This window comes from Castanea sativa, chromosome 12, assembly GCF_040712315.1.
Source record: "Castanea sativa cultivar Marrone di Chiusa Pesio chromosome 12, ASM4071231v1".
In the NCBI taxonomy this organism is placed as follows: domain Eukaryota; kingdom Viridiplantae; phylum Streptophyta; class Magnoliopsida; order Fagales; family Fagaceae; genus Castanea; species Castanea sativa.
This window is the reverse complement of record NC_134024.1, coordinates 42,878,774-42,897,851: the sequence shown is the minus strand read 5'-3', so window position 1 is coordinate 42,897,851 and position 19,078 is coordinate 42,878,774. Positions and strand designations below refer to the sequence as shown.

At 33.0% G+C, this 19,078-nt stretch overlaps 1 protein-coding gene across 1 annotated transcript; it reads right to left on the bottom strand.

The window, feature by feature from the left end:
* Positions 1 to 1,037: 1,037 nt before the first annotated feature.
* Positions 1,038 to 9,418, bottom strand: LOC142618780 (acyl-coenzyme A thioesterase 2, chloroplastic-like). Its single transcript, XM_075791800.1, has 5 exons — positions 8,779 to 9,418; positions 7,896 to 8,067; positions 2,701 to 3,173; positions 1,833 to 1,961; positions 1,038 to 1,605 (listed from the first exon to the last, which is right to left on the bottom strand). Exons 1-5 carry the CDS (start codon positions 9,337 to 9,339, stop codon positions 1,444 to 1,446), a joined length of 1,497 nt encoding a protein of 498 aa, XP_075647915.1. The 5' UTR covers positions 9,340 to 9,418; the 3' UTR covers positions 1,038 to 1,443.
* Between the last annotated feature and the right edge of the window lie 9,660 nt (positions 9,419 to 19,078).

Genomic DNA, 19,078 nt, shown 5'->3' with positions numbered 1-19,078 from the left:
TTATGTGTAAGTATTAAAAACTTTAAATATTTAGCTACAAAATAGAAGTTGGCCCCCCCAAATGTTTGAGTTAATCCAATGATGCTCTCAAAAGTCAATAGAATTTGTCAATTGGTCTAGTAATTATTGAGACAATGTAGTTTTTTTTTTTTTTCTTTAATTCATTTTTTTTTGTACATGTTTAATATCAAACTAGACAACTTTTGTATAGTATTTTATATACAATGCATTTATAAATTATGACCTACTTTAGTATCAAAAAAATATTAATATTTATATGCGTTTACGCATGTGTGTGATGATATATCTTAACTCGAGACTAATATATTAGTAGCAAAATTTGGCCCCCCAAACAAAAAATCCTAGCTCCGCCCCTGGATGAGTGGGTCACTCTTAGGGTGAACTATGAATCAAAATCATATTTGGGCACAAAATACATAGTTTTGGGGCATGCTACTTCAAAAGGCAATAAGAGAGAGACAGTAGTAGCAGTTCTGGCAGAATTCAGGAAGGCGCAATGAAGCCTGAAGAAGATGAGCATTGGTAGTTTGTTGATAAAACACAAAAGATTGATTGACGTGGCAGCTTCAGGTTTGGTTGAGAATAGTGGTAACTCAACCAAGGCAGATGCAGATGATGTCATGTTGCACTCTGAGATAGCATAGTGGAGGAAATAGTGCAATTTAGTTGTGACACTGTTGATATAGTAGTTCCTTAGGATATATGGGGAAGGAAATTCAACTGAATGTTCCTGTAACTCATAGAAAATATGGAAGTAGTCAAGCACAAATGAAGGTAGTGTCTCTTGATATAGCCTCTCCAGATCTAATCCCTTATCCCTTATCTTGTTTCCTTTTCCACCACCTTGGAGGTAAGTTCCTTCGGCTTATTTGCATCTTTCTATTATTTTGAGAATGAATTTTGCCTGCTGGAATGGGGCGGGTCTAATGACCTCATAGAATATTAGTGGAGTAATAAACTTACATACCTCTCATTTTGCTATATTAAAAGGGAAAAAATATATAAATACCTACAAGTTTTTTTTGTTGATTAATAAGTAATTTTATTAATAAATACACGTTTGAAGAACAAACTTCAAACAGAACAGGACACTACAACAACATCAACACTAGAAGAAAGACTTCAAAACACAGCATACTGCCCTACTGCAAACACAGCAGGGCACCTTGCCATTACAACAATACAAAACAGATAAACACTTACTAACGTTCCTTGCTCAAAGCACATACAAACATAGTGGAAGATATATTCCACCTATTACACAGAGCCTTGTTACACAAAGTACTTGGCACTGGTTTAAAATAAAAAGCCCTCCATCTTTCTTTCGTTTCTGATCTTTCTTAAATATAATTAGGGTCTTACAAACTTACAACCAGAATTGGCATAGTTACTACTAGTTGCCTTGAATGGTTTGTTGTACGCTTAAATGCTCTGTGATCTCTGCAGGACCTCAGCATCCATGCGCTCTAGAACACTGCGAGCTTCTTCCTCTGTTGCTGGAACAACGTTCCTGAGCCTAAATCCATTCTTTGTGGCTTTTGCCTCAGGACGAACAGTGAAAGTAAAATAGAAAGTATTTGACACCTGTTTCAAATTATACAGGAACAGACAAAAGATATGCAATCAATAAAGGGAAATTTTTAGACAGCCATTATAAACTGAAGCTCAAATTCATGTGGATAGTGCAGAAAAGGATATTATAAGCCTTCTACAATTACTCTTTTTAAGGTAATACAAGAGACATAATATCATTCTACGTAAGTACAAATAAAATTTTTTGTTCTTTGAAAGCGGAGTTTGCTAGGACTTACCACACTAGACCTTATTTCAGGCCTCGTAACGTGAGCAACAACTTCAATATAGATTAGAGGCTGATCAGGATTGTCATGTTCTGTGTAAAGAACACATGATTTGAAACGTAGGAAATCTCCAACATCCACCTGTTCGACAAACATATATAATAAATTTTCTCTAGATATGTACAAAGTTATTCATGTCACATGTAGGCCGAATGCCAAAATGGTAGTCAAAGCATGGTAGTGCTAATACAATTTGGGCAAGGTAGAACCAATCTTCCAGGGAAGGTTCTTGAGTACAATCTAAATCCCCCAATATGATTGATATATAACAAATTTTGGTTCTTAAAATAAAAAGTGGCCTCATTTATTTGCAAATACAAGAAGGACTTAACTCAAGCCTTAATACTAATTAATTTGGACTAGGCTCCTCATCATCTAAATGGGGTTGGCCATATGTACTCCTTTCCCCATTCTATATTTATCTAGTAATGGTTGATTCAAAGGACAGTGGCTGAGTTGTACACTTGCTGAGGGTGTTGCCGTAGATAAGAAAGAAGTGTATTTGGAATGCTACTCCCTTGTGTGCCATGATGTGTTTGATTTGAGAGCATTAGCTGCACCCAAGCAAAATTCCCTCTCATATGAAGATTCTGTTCTTATTCTCACTTTTTAATTAAATGGCTTCTTGATATATAGTACATGTTCATCTTTCATAGGCTTTCTTTACACTCTCCATTTCAGGAGTTAGTATTTTAATTTTTTGTGGGGCTTCTCTTGTATATGTCCTGACTATTAGGATAAGCATCCAAAACTAAACCACACAAATGATATCAGAAAGGGGGAGAAATGCTGTCTTAAAAGAGAGGATGATGGTACTTACAGGTTTATAGAAGTCAACATGATCAACTTCCAGAAAGGAAGGAACTATTCCAGCAAAGGCATAAGCCGTTGAAAAAGCCAATTCAAATGCTCTGTGCATCAGAAACCCTCCAAAGATTCGTCCATGGAGGTTTCTCTGTTGTGGATGGCATATCAAAGCATTTTCGAGTCGAGTATCCCTTAGAAGAATGCTGTCTCTGTCGGCCAAGGCTGGCATGTCACAGAAAATCCTGCCTTCAGACAACAAAGCTTCTAATCTATTCACCTCCGATTTATCACTTTGCTTTTTATCTTCTCCCCTCTTCATTCTTCTCGCTTTATCTCTTGCTTCAGCTCCATCATAAAGGAACTTTTCCTGTTCAGTTTCTGGTGTGAGCCGGTTCACTTGAGCAGCTTTGCTAGTCTTGTAGTCACGAGCCACAAAGATGAAGTTGGCAGTCAGAGCTACCGAGTCTGAATCATCAGGGCCCTCACCTAACAAACATGTAGTAGATCAGATGATCGTCAACTTTGTACAAATAGGTCTACAATTGTCTGGGCAGAATAATGTTCTCATTTGTTCTAAAAGGATTCATGCTTTATGCATGGTTTCTTAGCAGTTAAGTTAGTATGCATATGAGGAGGAGTTGAATTTCAAGATTATTAAAACATACAGGGAAAGCATAATTTCTTGTAAATGATTGAGGAAATGCAAAGTGATTTTATAACTACTCAACTTAGGCCAGCCTTAATCCCCGAATAATTTGGGGTCAACTACATTAATTTTCTTTCCCCACTAAGCCCTAGGTAAGATCACTCCTCTATTATATAAATAGGATGGAGATCAGTTGCGAGTACCATCCTTATTCTGAAGATTGGAATTATTTTACTCCTCATTTTCATCCTTCATTCTTGGATTATATTGTTTGCATAGGTCATGATGCTGGTTAAGGAGAAGTGTACAAAAGTAATCAACCTATGAATTTCATAGTTTCAGACTCAGAATGCCAAACTATGTCAAAGACTATATAATGAAGGGTCAGCAAACTTAATAGAACAAAACTGATCGATAAAATGGAATGGCATTTATTTGAAGAAAAAAAAAAAAGAAGTAAAAAAAAGAAGACAATCAAGATCAATGACCTTGTTATACCTTGAAGTGATCACTTTTGATAAAATATTGAGATAGGTCAGTTTAGGGAGAATATGCTGCTCTAGTGTTCTTATTGTTGGCATATTAAACATAAATGGATTGAAGTTTTATGATAGATCACTAAGACTAGCTATGTTAATGGAGCAAATTGTGATGATTCATGTCATGTAGTTGAACCAAAGATAAAAAAGCTGGTGAAAAGTATTATCAGTACTCATCATATCTGAAAATATGTAGTGAATACTGTCAAAAAAAAAAAAAAATGTAGTGAAGATGTTGTTTAGAGTTAGGAGAAATTGACAATTTCTATATGGTTTAGGGTTTTAGAAAGAAGGGTAGCATTCAAAGAATAGTCACAGTTTTGGTAGGGAAGGGGAGGATTTGATTAATTGCAAAAGGATTTGGTTAATTTGTCCGCAGGTTCTGAATAATAGCATGATCAAAATGCGTATACAAGACCTTGAACAGTGACTAACTGACTATGCGCCAAAGAAGAAGAAGAAGTTGAAAGAGAAAGAAAAGAATACATTAAGATCAATGTACCTCAATACTCAAAAGACTCAATATTCTATTAATGAAAGTCTCTAATCAACCCACTTAATCATATGAGTACAATATTATAATTATATAAGCTTTAAATCTTAATGTCTTCAGATAGGACTAGAACTTCTATTTAGAATTTGAATGTTAGAAAGTTATGGTCAGCAAGGAAAATCAAAATAAAAAGTATTAAGATACCTAAAATTCATATTTTTACCATAAAAACTAAGAGCCTGTTTGGTAGAGTGGTTCAAACTCACTCTAACAAATTTTAAATAATCTTACACACTTTTTCACACACTTTTTCACCCACACATATTTCAAAAAACTACAAGCATCTCAATTCAAACTCCTCTACCAAACGGGCTTTAAGGCTCCTAAATGTAGGGTATGATAAGTGATTTTTTTAATTAAAAAAATATGAGAAAAATTACACTATTCCACTTAAATTATACCCTAAAATTACACATTATCCCATGAACTATTGAAACACACAATCAACCCCTAAATTGAAAATGTTGTAATACCCGCATCAGTCCTTGCAAAATTTTTGTCTATTTTGTAAAAAAAACCTACTTTTTCTATTTTACACACCCAGTTTTGTATTTATGCACAATTTTACATCCATTGATGTGGTTATTTTTTAGATCAAAATGTGTAAAATATACTACTTTTTGTATTTTGCAAGATTTTTCTGCTTTTAGATGGAAAACATGCATACGTGATATTCACGTGACACCTACTGACTTAAAGCCTGCTAGGCCTACTTAGACTTCCTGTGACACACTGACACCCACTGACTTGGAGCCCACTAGGGCTACTTAGATCAACTGAAATGCCCCCTCTCTTTTTAGGCTTAAACATTAGTTTGGTATACAAGTTTAAATAACAGTTTTTATCGTTTAAATAATGAAAGTTGTGGGCCCCAAAAAGAAAGCTGTGTTTAGTATGAGTTTTATATTAAGAGTGTTTTTAGTTACAGTTCTCAATTTAGGATGTTTAAAATATTTATTTTTAAAATTCACCATACCAGTTTTTAGTTTTCAAGTAATTTTGCTAAGTGATCTTTTTTTAAATAAGTTAAAAAATTGTGGAACCCATTGACAAGACTAAACTCTTTATATATATATATATATATATATATATATATATATATATATATATATATATATATATATATATATATATATATTTCTTTTACTCTTATGGGCCCTCCACTTTGTCATTTTTTCTTATTTTTTTTCTTTCTTTTTTCTCTCTCCTTAAATAAAATAGGACGTTATTTTCATTACTTAAAAAAAAAAAAAAATACACATACCAAACACACAATTACTAATGTTTTTTTTTTTTCATATTTTAAAATATGTTATTTGAAACATGATACCAAACATGTGTCTAATTTTATTAATATTTCAAATTCAAATTTTCACAATTGCAAACTTAAAACTTTTTATTATTATTAAACATTAAAAATTAACTTGTAACTTCTCTAATGTAGTGAAGGAGGGGGAAAAAATCTTAACATGATATATTATACTATTATCTCCTAATCAATGTGCTCAATTTTACATTTTATTTTTAAAAAAAAATTTATTTTTACAAAGTTATAGACTTTTTAAGGTTATTTATAAGCAACAAATCCTTTAATAGTTAGAAATGAAATCTAAGATCGAAAAAACAAACATTGATACTTTTTAGTTAATTCAAAATAACAATATCATAGAACATCTTTGAAAAATCAAGGCTTACATAGAGCATTTAAAATTTTTTGAGTATATGATTATATTGCTAATACTTCTAAGTTAATTTATTTTTTCATTTTAATTTTTAAGTATTCAAATGATTTTTTGAAATATCTTATATTTAGTTTAATCTTTTAATTTCATATATTAATAGTTATATATTTATTGATTATTTTCAAATTATTATTTTATTTTATATATATATATATATATATATATATATATATATATATATATATATATATTTATAGTCAACTTAATTTGTGAGGAACTATTAAGTGTAACAATTGTGGGGTCTTGGGCTTCGGCCGAGAGCATGGGGTTTTGGCCAAGATCGTGAATCCGAGTCCGAGGAGGAATATCTCCTCGGATAAGCTAAACGCAGATCAGGTATAGATCTTAATGATCAAAGTGACATTCCAAGAAGTTCTAATGATAGGGACGAGTATCATGAACATACAAGAGGGATAAGGACTCAAAAATATCTAAAGGAAAGCTGCTACACCGCATTGAATGCCCTGCAACTAAATTTTTGATCGCATTTATGTGGAAAAGACCCCTAAACAGTGCTACCTCAGCAACCACAACTCACAGAAGGCCAGAAAGGGTGTCTGATGGGACAAACACTCAAGTGGTGGCTCAAAGATCAACAAGTGTAGGATTAAGATCATCCAAAGGGAACTATATAATGGAAGAGGCCCTTCATGAAAAAAGGGGGGAAGAGAAAGTATTGTAGCAATCTTAACAACTCCTGTAACCATTGTCATCCAATATAAATTAGAACAGAGCTCCTCGGACTATGTCGAGGACAAACTTTCTCACACAAACCGGGTTCAATTCTTGTTGGCTCACTATCCAACACCATATTAACTGTTATCCATGCACTAAAACCTAGCTCTTTGACACACTTTCTACAAATTTATTGTACTGGGTTCACTAGCCCAAGATCCCTTACATTTTGGACTTGGTCTGAAAATTGTGTCCCTACAACAATAATTATACTAACTCTACTAGGTTTTAAAAAAAAATTGAAACCAAGCACAAAAAAAAAATCATAACTGAAATTTACATATTATTTATATATATATATATATATATATATATATATATATATATATATATATATTTATGTTAATAAAATATTTATTTTAATAAATTAAGTAATTTTTTCTTCTATTAATAAACATTTTTTGAATTAATTTTGTCTCAATATTGGATCTTTTGCATTTGCCCCCTCAAGAGTACTTTAATAATTTCATTTTGAAATATTCCATGAATAAAAAGATGCTGTAACAGAGTAGTGGCATTTTTTTTAAACATTTTCTATTTGATTTTATAGTTTAGGGTGATGAGAATTGTAAACTAACCCATACATAAAAGGGGAGAGTGTGTGTTTTTGTTTTTTTTGCCAAATATGTAAGTTGTGCATTTTTTTCCTCCCCTTTTAAGAAAGCCCCAAAAAAATAGATCTTACAAATTAATGTATTATCAATTATAAAAAATAATTCAAATACACAAAGAAAATAAAATTTGTAACAATTTTACCATTTTCCCAAAGAAAATTATGGATTAATAAATATGCAACTGATCAATCTTCATTAAGTGAATTAGTAATTTAAAAGTAAGAATGATGGATTTTAAATAAAAAAATTATATTAATATAGAATATTACCTAAATTTTATTTTACTAATATTTAAAAATAAGAAAGTCTATTGAAAAATTATAACTGTAGATCTCAAAAAACTCAAACTGTATTCCATTCATTTTCCATATTATATTACCTTCAGTTATGACTTCCATTTGAATCTCAATTGAAGAGCGGCCAACCCATATGATAGAACCACTTATTTTGAGATCTTTGTCAACACTTATCGGCTTTTTCAGCACGATCCTGTCCACAGAAGCTGTGACCAGCATGAGAGGCCTTGTCGTGATATCATCATCAGAACAATGCTAGTCCCACGCCAAACGAAACAAATAAATTATTGAAGGTGCAGGAATTTAACCACGTATTTTTAGTTTTTAAATAATATTATATATATATATTTTTTTTTATATCCATATTAAAAAAATACAGACTCCTAAAAGTTCGTTACAAACATCCAGCTTATAATGAGCAAATAATGAACCACACATGAGAGTAATGTCTGTTGAAATATTACTTATTTTACTAAAAATTAAAAATACTATAATGAAATAATTTTTATATATATAAATAATATTCGAGATCTGTTATTAAAAAAAAAAAAAAGTTTGTACGAGCCATAAATAGCGTACAGACCTACTGTTATGACATAAATTCACTAAAACGCGCTTTTCCAAAAAGCAGAAAACGCGGACTAAATTTCAAGAATTACCCAAGTGTAAAATTTCAGTAAACAGGTGGTAAAACGTTAAGAGAAGTACGGACCTTGACAGCTACATATATGACACGTTTTTCAATTCGTTACAGGTTTCCAGCTTTTAACTTAAAAAGTGATAGCAACAACTTTGTATTATTTTTTGGGTGACCGCAAAGATGTTATCATTACTGGATTATCACTTTAACCCTACAACATATCATTTGAGAGAAGTAAATTTGAAGCAATATACTACCAAAGTTTTAAATTCCAGTAAACAAACAAGTGGTAAAATGTTGAGAGAGTGAGAGAGAGAGAGAGAGACCTTGAAAGTGACGGTGCAAGCCAAGGCATCAAGGTCTTCGAGCAACTTTCCAATTCTGAACTCATTCCATGGATCCTTATACTGCTCTCTCAAGGTGGAGTCGGAGGAGAAAGCATAGACAATGGTAGTGCGACTCTCTGAGGGAGTTCTTGTGAGCAATTCAGTAGGAGGAGGTGCATCGTCTGGTATGTCAAATAGCCTCTCATTGATGCTCACCCTCTCGTTCCACAATGCATCTGTCACTGGTGAATGGTACACTCCTGGCCAGTAGCAAATGGGCTTGTGCACCTCAGAAGAAGAAGAAGTAGGAGAAGATTTGGCATCCTCAGTGGGCTTAGTCAAAGTTGAGACGACAGGAATGGTGTTAGAAGAAAGAGAGGAATTCAAATCCATGGAATTTTTGGGATTTCCTTCAAAGAACACTACTCGGTTTTTGTAGTTATGAGTAGAGAAAACACAAATTGGACAAGCACTATTTATTACACACAAGTGTGTACGAAGTATGTACATAAATTGAGACCGTATTTTTACACGATTTTTAAGAGTGTGTACAATAAACATTGTGTAATAAGAACTGGATGGGTCACTCTGTCACTGTGAGGACATCCAATAAAATTGGAACAATTAATGTTACATACACAGCTAGAAACTCTGCGTGCGATGCCTTCATGATATGAATGCATCAATAGTAATAGTGCAGGTGGGCTAGGAAGATTGCATTATTCACGTGGAGGGTCCAAAAAAAAAAAACTCAACTCAATTGCAAAAGAACAAGGAAAAGAAGTGGTGCAGAAATGGTGAGAGAAAGCTGAAATGACTATTAATTAAAGAAAAAACCAACTGTAAAAATAAATGTGACACACGCTGTGAGGTGGGCCGGTTTTGCTTCTCGATCAAGCAAAATGTTTCTGAGGGTTTCCAATTCTATGAGAACTTATTAGGAGTTGTTTGGAAGTAATTAAATTCATGATTGATAGAGTTTACAATAAATATGAAAACAAAAAATGGGATATCATGTAACTGTACTCTTAAAATACCTAATAAAATTTACGAATTGTGGTAAGGTGCAATAAAATACTGGCTTTAGCCTACCAAATCAATAACTCGATCTGGTGTATATATATAATACAAATTCAAGTTGCTCCAATGGTGGCATCACATGAGAGAGTTTAAAATTGCATATAGTGTCAAATAATTGAACATTGATTTTATTTACTTATTTGATGCATGTGGTACACAAGAAAATAAACTAATATAAATCCCTTGTTCTTTAGTGTCAAATCTTTATCAGAGTTAATAATCCAGAAAGGTGGCTTTAGGATCAACCAACTATCGATCTTATCTTAGGCTACCAAATCAATTAGTTTAGTGTCTGTATTGTCTATATATATATATATATAGAGAGAGATACTATGTCCACAACATTTTTATAATATTTTCACAACAAATCGTAGGTGGTTAGTTGTTACTGGTTCAAATTTGAATCTAACATTAAGATTACTTTTTTACCCCAATAATAACAACCACCTGCTACTTATGATTTGTTATAAAAATGTTGTGGATATATCATTTTATATATATAATTTGAATCTAACATTAATATTACTTTTTTACCCTAATAATAACAACCACCTGTTACTTATGATTTGTTATAAAAATGTTGTGGATATATTATTTTAGAGAAATGATATGTCCACAACATTTTTACAACATTTTTACAATAAATTCTAAGTGGCAAGTTGTTACTGGTTGTTATTGTTGGGACAAAAAAGTAATCTTAGTATTAAATTCAAATTTGAACCTATAACAACTAACCACCTATGATTTATTGTAAAATTGTTGTAAAAATGTTATGGACGTAGTACCTCTCATTATTTTATATATATATATATATATATATATCGGATGTGAACGCTGACATCACATGCGCAAATAATGCTGACATGAAAAAAAGAAGAAGAAAAAGCTGACATCGAATGCGTAAATCATGTCTGGCTTTAGTTGTGTGGCTAGAAGAATTTCGAACAAAGGTTGGGTGGCAAGTCCAAAAACTACCTGTATCTTTAGCTTTAATTTTTCTTTAGCAATTAATGTCTGCCTTTTATCCTTAAAAAAAAAATTAAAACTTTTATTTGACGTATCTCATTTGATGTAATGTTTTAATTTTGAATGACTCTTTTGAAAAGAAATGTTAATTAAGATATAATTTTTTAAGTACTTCAATTAATTGGTTGGTATAGCCTAATGTATCCATCAAAGCACTTAGAGTTCAAATTTATATTCCTAACTATTGAATTAAATAAAAAAGAGTAGAAAGTTCTTGGTTATTAATAATAATTGTTAGGATCATTTAAGTATTGGTAGATTTTGTGTTAAAATTTTTGTGGTAATTGCAAATTGTTTTTCATTGTTGGGTTCTAAGACCTTTCGGTTTAAATGTATTAGAACTCTAATTTGTCATGTTGGCAAACCATGATCAAAATGTTTTAGTCTTATTTAGACTGTTCAAAGTATGTGTCTTATATGTAAAGTTGAATCGAGTTGCTGCAAGATTTATTGTGCAATTCTGTCTGGCTCGATCGATCGAGAATTAGACTTGACCGATCAAAAGTCGTGCAGATTGTTTTTTTGCAAAATTTTTCAACTCAGCCCAAGCCCGTTTTACGTGTAGGATTTTATGTTTTGTCCTAGGTATAAAAGGAAAAGCCCTAGCCACGTTTTTAGAGTTGTTACTGATGCTCTTTATATTGTGTGTGTGAATCTCTTTTGAGATCTAGAGATGTTTGCCTTCACACATACTTAGGGTTATCAATGATCAAGATTATGTCAAGAACTTGATGATCATTTCAGTTGCAGATTCAAGAGTTTAAAGATATACAAGCGGGAGTGCTTGTACTTGTTGAGAATCCAAGAAAGAAGTAGTCTGTAAACTCAGAGCTATTACGTGGCCCATATACTACTTCTTCAACTCTTTTAATCATTTGGGCTTTTTGCTAGATCATTTGGGCTTCCTCAGCCTAATTACCACGTCCTTACCTCTTATTACTTTTTGGGCTTATTGGCCTTTAAGCCAACTCAATAAGTTTACTAATCTATTTTCCAAGCTTTCCTGTCCCATTTCCTTCCTCTTTATCTCTTATTATTCTCGACTTACCACTTCATTCATTAGGCTTCCTCAGCCCATTCATGTTTATCTCTTTTTATTCTTGTGAACCTGCTGATCATCAATTCTGTCATTTCAGCCTGCAAGGCTTACTCCTTATTCCCTTACTATTTTCTCTTTCCCACATTTTCCATATTGTTTGACTTCTTCTATTGTTGGGCCCTTTGTCAAAAATAGTCATCAACAATGTCATTACAGATGGGTCACTTGGAAGACAAAATCCCAAATAAAATTTATTTATTTTTTCTTGTCCAATAATACTTTTCAACCCATCACCCTATTTCATTTCTATTTTCTTTTTTTTCCTTGCCTTCTTCCTCACTGATCTTCCTCTTTTCTCTTCAAAGAACACCTATCACCGCCGACCTGCTATCTCGTGCAATACATTTTTTTCTTCTTTTTTTAGTCAAAGTCATCACAACTCACAATAACCTTACAAAAATACGTGCACTTTGAACCCCCAAATCTACAAGCTTTGCATTAACGGGCTCATTGGGCTGAAAGACTAAAAGTCATACCAAAAGGGCCGAAACCACTAGTCAACGAATCACATCTGTTTGTCGTTTGCCTTTGGGTAACGGTCAATCATTCATGTTATGCATTAACAAATTTGTTAGCACAGATCTCTAGATTATTATTTTATATGTTTTTAATTTATTTTTTTATGAAAAGTTTTTAATCCTTTTATACTAGTTTAAAATGAAAATATTAAATATTCGCTAGCTTGTAACCCAGTATATATATATATGGATACACTTAAAGATATACAATAAAATTCATAATATAATTCATATATATATATATATATATATAATTTAATTACTATTGATAGTAATTTTTATATTTTGTTAACTTTTTAAAAAATTTTGTAAAAATATTATTAGGTATAAAATGTAAATTATCCTTTTTTTTTTTAAATTATTGGGAAGCTTTTTTTTTTTCTCATGATTCATTTATTTTAGACTCTTCGGTTTTTGTACTTAGTAACTCACTTGGAGGAATATTTATGATGTGGTGCAAAATCGAAATTTTAATTTGAAATTTTAATTTGATTTTCTCTCAATTTCACCTACTATTATTATTATTATTATTATTATTATTATTATTATTATTATTATTATTATTATTATTATTATTATTATAAGTCCTTTTCAATAAAATATTAACAAACTCGCTATTTAAGTTGTTGTCTTTAAATGAGAATCCATATTGTTTGGGTTATAACTTGACCTACTTGAATTAAACAATTACCCAAATTATAAATTAGTTAAATTTCATGGAAGATTCAATAAAGACACAACCACATCACCAATTTATAGTCAGTGGCAGAGCCAAAAATTTTGAATTGAGAGGGCCGAACTATTTTGTCAAAATGAATTCAAATCACAAATAGATACTACCTTAAAAAAATCCACATAATATATGTGTGTGTATGAAAATATAAATTTTAAATTTCATATTCGATCCAAAGTAAGTTATATACATAAATACAAAATTATCAACTGTAATATCTATATATACACACCTAGGCACAAGATCTTCTTTATAAGAGAAATTTATAATCTTCTTAAACTCTGTAGATGCTCATTTTTTGGAAAGCCCAGCAGGAAGAAGAAGCTCAACAACATGGGCAGAAGGGAGTTGGATAGAAAAGTCATTAAGTCCAAGCGGCAGGAATAATGGATCATAGGTCCATAAAGAAAACAAATGGACCTTGAGGAAGCGAATGGGCCTAAAAAGGTCCGGAAAGAGAGAAGTAGCAAACCCATGGGCAGTATGGATGTAGAAAAGTGAGAATAGGCCACAGCTGTCACAGTAGGCCCAAAGTAATGTAAGTAAAGAAAGTAAGGGGTAATAGAGAGTCCATAAGCCCCAAGGATGAAGTATAAAGTAATTGGGCCAGGGAAGCCCAATAAACAAGTAAAAGCCTATGGGAAGCACATAATTAGAAAGGGTCAAGGATGCCCCAAAAAAGTAAATGGGTCAAGGATGCCTAAAAGGAAGTAAACGGGACACGGGAGCCCGCAAGTAATGTAGTAAAATGCCCAATGAGTTTATTGGGCCATCAGAAAAAAAATAAGCAGCAAGCCCAAAGAGGCCCAGTAGTTATGGGTTAAATAACATCATGGCAAGAATAGCAAGATGATGTGACAGGAAGTAACGGCAAGACCGTAAAAATAAAGCACTGAAAATGGCACGAAGGAGGGGAAGCCCACAATCGAGCAAAGCCCAGCCCCTAAGGGAGCAAGCCATAAAGAATGAGAAATCAAGAAAATAGCCCAAGCCATAAGAAGTCAAGGACGAACGGCAGAATGGGCAGACAGACCTTCAGACCGCGGCAAACACATAAGCAGTAGGCAGATTTTGGACGAACATAGAAGTGAGGCACACGCAAGGCCTAGACACCATCAGCTTGTACCCAGCCAATACAGGAAGTGGTGGATCATGGGTCAGAGGTAAGAGGACATAGTCTGGCGGTGGGGAGAGGGGAAAACCTATTTTGTGCTTCCTACTCAGGCTCTTTTAGAGGAAATGTCCTGCTTGGATAACATACCGCTCAAAAGAAGCAAAGCTGAGTTGAAACCACAAGGTGTATGCCATAAGAGACGGAGAGAAAGAGAGCACTCACACCGTGGCAGGCAAGAATGCCACGACAAGCAAACAAACAAAATGGTCTTCTTTGTCTGGTGATGTGGAGTGGCGTGGCCAGCACAAGTAAGTGGCGTTGGCTGGGCAACTGAACAATCAGTAATGGTCAGCAAGGACACTCACACCAGACAAAGACCGTTAAGAACTAAAATGGTAAAAGCCAGTCACGGCAAGTATTATATAAGGAACCCTTAGTGTGCACAGAAGAGGGGGACGATAACAGTAATCTTTAAGGATAGAACCACAACAACTAAGCAAAAAACGAAGAGATAAAAAAACGAAGGGAAAAGAAAGAAAGAATAGGGGGAGAAAAGGAAAAACAAAAAAAGAAAGAATAGCATAGGAGACATGCACTGAATAGGATGATTTCCCCTTCTCCCTCTCAAACCATGCTCTCTACTAAAGGTAAGAGACTCCTCTAGGCACAAGTTCTTTAGGCCCGTTCCCTCAAAGCAGTTAATTTTTTCACCGGAGAGATTATTCGCATTGAGGAAATGGCTTCCTTCTTGACTTAAACTCCGTAACATAACTCAACACGGTAGACTAATTTTTTTTTGTGATTCAATAGGCTTATTACCACCTTTTTTGTATTTATTTTTGTTGCTATCTCATAAAACATGTGTTCTTTGTAATGACCCATTATTTACTTTTGTCTAAATGGTGAATGAATCTCTGTTATTATCTTTATTATATTTGCCTACCATAATTACCATAGCAGCTCTGCCTGCCATGGGCATGTGATCAAAACCTTGGCAAAACGGGGCATAGTTTGTGTACAAGCCGGATCAAGGTGGGTTGCAATTGGACCGGTCCCAACTCCCTGATCCAGAACACTTTCGGCCTAGTATGGCAGGAAGCAGTCCAGCCCAATACTGCACAAAAAGGCCCACCACAAACTCTAATAAGTATACAAACATTGTATAATTGGGTATACAACATACAAATATATAGAACAAAAAAAAAAAAGAATATCGTATCTTCCATCAAAGTCATGCTCAACAATAATACTTCATGTAATAAACTTCATCAATTATTATTTTTATAGCAAATTCATAGTTTCCTTTTCAATATATAATTTTTTTGCAAAACTTCATCCATGTTTGACAAATCAAAATCATGATTTTATAATTGAAGTCTCATGTGAGCTTTTTTTTTTTTTTGGTTGATAAAATCTTGAGAATATAAAATTTCAACCAAATTGCATATATTATCAATGTCGAATGATTTAAACGCATTATATGATTTGAAATTGAGCTAAAAATTTGGGGTTCCACACTTCCACTATTTACTCACAAAATTTACTACCTAATTATTTCATTCTATTGCAATTGTATATCAACTCTAAAATCTTTTTTTTTTTTTCTTTTGGGAATGATTACTAGATTATTTGATCAATGCTTTCTTTTGGGGGGGGGGTCAAATCTTATTTTTTTCATATAACCTTTAAATATTTATAAAATATATCTATATTGTAAAATAGAAAATAAAAGGTCAATGTTTGTTTATAGTAAAGGTCAGTGTAAAATAAATTTGACACGGCAATATGGTCATGATGGGAAAAATCTCAACTAGATCAACCACAACGGGTGATATGTAAGTCACCACAATCTAAATAATCCATTAACAAAGATTGAGATTACAAGTACAAGTAATGTTACCTAATTTCAAAGTAACTACCCACAGTAGAACCTACTGACCTGCTATTAATGCTCAACTCCAACCCAATTGGACTACTCTTCTTAGGAGTTGTTTGGAAGTAATTAAATTCATGATTGATAGAGTTTACAGTAAATATGAAAACAAAAAATGGGATATCATGTAGCTGTACTCTTAAAATATCTAATAAAATTTTCGAATTTTAGTAAGGTTCAATAAAATACGGGCTTTAGCCTACCAAATCAATAACTCGATCTGGTGCATATATATAATACAAATTTGAGTTGCTCAATGGTGGCATCACATGAGGGAATCAAGTTGATCACATGAGAGAGTTTAAAATTGCATATAGTGTCAAATAATTGAACATTGATTATAGGATAAACTACATATTTAATCTCTAATCATTATACTGAATGACAATTTGGTCCTTAACTTTTCAAATAAGTTAATTCCATCTCTAATTTTTTGTTATTATGTCAAAATGGTCTATACTGTTAAATGATAGATGAAACATGCGGACATGAGTAACGTTCAATATAAAATGTTGATTTTAGACCCCATAAGACTGCCACCTGAACTGCTACCTCAACCTAACATAAATTAAATAAATAAAAATTACCCCAGTTTAGAAAACTCAATTTTTCAACTCTTAAAATAATTATTTTGTTCATTATTTATTATTTTTTCTTCATTTGTTCGGTGTTCCTCTCCGAACCAAATCAACTATGCCTTTAATATTTTTCTTCCTCTGTCTATGTTCCTTTCAACCCAGATCGTCCCACTAATTTTTTTCTTCATTGCTCTTTCTCCAAAATCAACCTCTTCACATACATGATGATGATACAGCCCAAATCAACATCAACAAAACTTAAACTGAGCCAAACAACCCAGATCAACTCCTCCACCTCTCTTCCAATTAATAAATAAGCAACCAAATGACCAAACAACCATGGACGACAACCAAATTGCCAGAGGATGAAAACCATCTCATTGATTCAAGGAGATGGTTGTGGCGGCCAAACGGCAAAATTGAGAGGCGAGCCTTGTTGCCAGAGAGAGAAAAAGGTGGAGGAGTAGAAGACCAAACAGCAAAAGAGAGAGAAAGCGGCCAAACGGTGAAAACCATCTCGCTTATTCTCTCTCTCTCTCTTTCTAAATCTATTCTCCTCTTGGACTCTGCCGCTTTAATTGTTAGCATAGACTCAAGATAGGATGGAAGATTTGGGTGATTCATCTAATGGAATAAAGAGTCATGGGCACGTATCAGTTGAGGTTTCATTGTGGGTTTGACGGGGTTTTGCAGCGGTGGTTTGAGTGGCGGCGAAGGGTAATTTTTGGTTGGATTTGAGGATTAGGCAGCAAATTTTGGGGATTATAGTTGTGGCTTGTGGGCTTTGGAATTTATGGGATTGATACGATTTCTTGGTGGCGACATAGCTGTTGGATTGTTTTAAGAATTCATGGTTGTTGAAGAACAAACCCAGCCTTTGGACTTCAATTAAACAGGGCATGTCGATCAGAACCAAACCAAAAATAAAAATAAAATGATGTTTTTAGAAAGTAGAACTGCAACAACACTAAAGTATAAAAAGGACAGTCAGCAAAAATAAAAAAGAGATTAATAAGTCTTGCGTTATTTTTCTTTTTTTTTAGGCTGACATGGCAGTCCAAATGGCAATCTTAGGTGGCCTAACACCAATATTTTATTTTTATTTTCACAGCTAACAGAATTCTCCATCAATTACTTACCGTAGGAGACTTCTTTAATATAATACCAAAAAATTAGGGATTAAATTAATATATTTAAAAAGTTAAAAATTAAATTGATATTAAATATAAAGATTAGAGACTAAATTTGTAATTTATTCTTTGATTATAATTACTTATTTGATGCATGTGGTACACGAGAAAATAAACTAATATAAATATCTTGTTCTTAGTGTCAAATCGTTATCAGAGTTAATAATCCAAAAAGGTGTCTTTAGGATCAACCAACTATCGACATTATCTTAGGCTACCAAATCAATTAGTTTAGTGCGTGTATATATATATATATATATATAGCTCATGTGAATGCTGACATCACATTCGCAAATAATGCTGACATGAAAAAAAGAAAAAAAAGAAAAGCTGACATCAAATGCGTAAATCATGTCTGGCTTTAGTTGTGTGGCTAGAAGAATTTCGAACAAAGATTGGGTGGCAAGCCCAAAAACTACCTGTATCTTTAACTTCAACTTTTCTTTAGCAATTAATGTCTGCCATTTATCCTTTTAAAAAAAAAAAAAACAATCCTTTTATTTGACGTATCTCATTTAGGAATGGCAACGGGTCGAGTTTGGGCCGGATTTTTGCATACCCGGACCCGACCTGCGGGCCAAGACCTGAAACCCGGACCCGGCCCGAATAATAATCGGGTTTTTTTCTCGGGGCCCAGACCCACCCCGCCGGGCCCCGCGGGCCCCGTTTAACTTATTGGGCCCAAATTTAGCCCAACCAAAAAAAAAAAAATTGAAGCCCATTAAATTTTTTTTCCTAAATTCAAGCCCATTCAAGTCATTTAACATGGCCCAAATGCCAAAATTTGCCCTGTTGTATGGTAGCCAAATCATTTACCTCCATTTATATCATTATATGGCACCCAAAATCATCTTATATGGCAATAAATTACTTAAAAAGCTACAAAATAAATCTCACAAATCTAAGAAATTACAAAATGTCTTATCCTCCACAAATCAACAAATTAAAAAGACTAAGAAATTGCAAATGGTTTAGAATAATTACAAACCAACAAATTAATCTAACAAGTCTAAGAAATTAAAACGGCTG

What these genes read in the sequence shown, in the direction of transcription:
- LOC142618780 (XM_075791800.1), bottom strand. Translation starts at nt 9,339, where the DNA reads ATGTTTATTGTACACACTCTTAAAAATCGTGTAAAAATACGGTCTCAA. An exon ending in CTTGCACCGTCACTTTCAAG is followed by an intron (nt 8,068 to 8,778) that starts GTCTCTCTCTCT and finishes GCGTGGGACTAG; the next exon opens with CATTGTTCTGATGATGATAT. An exon ending in ATGTTGACTTCTATAAACCT is followed by an intron (nt 1,962 to 2,700) that starts GTAAGTACCATC and finishes TTTGTCGAACAG; the next exon opens with GTGGATGTTGGAGATTTCCT.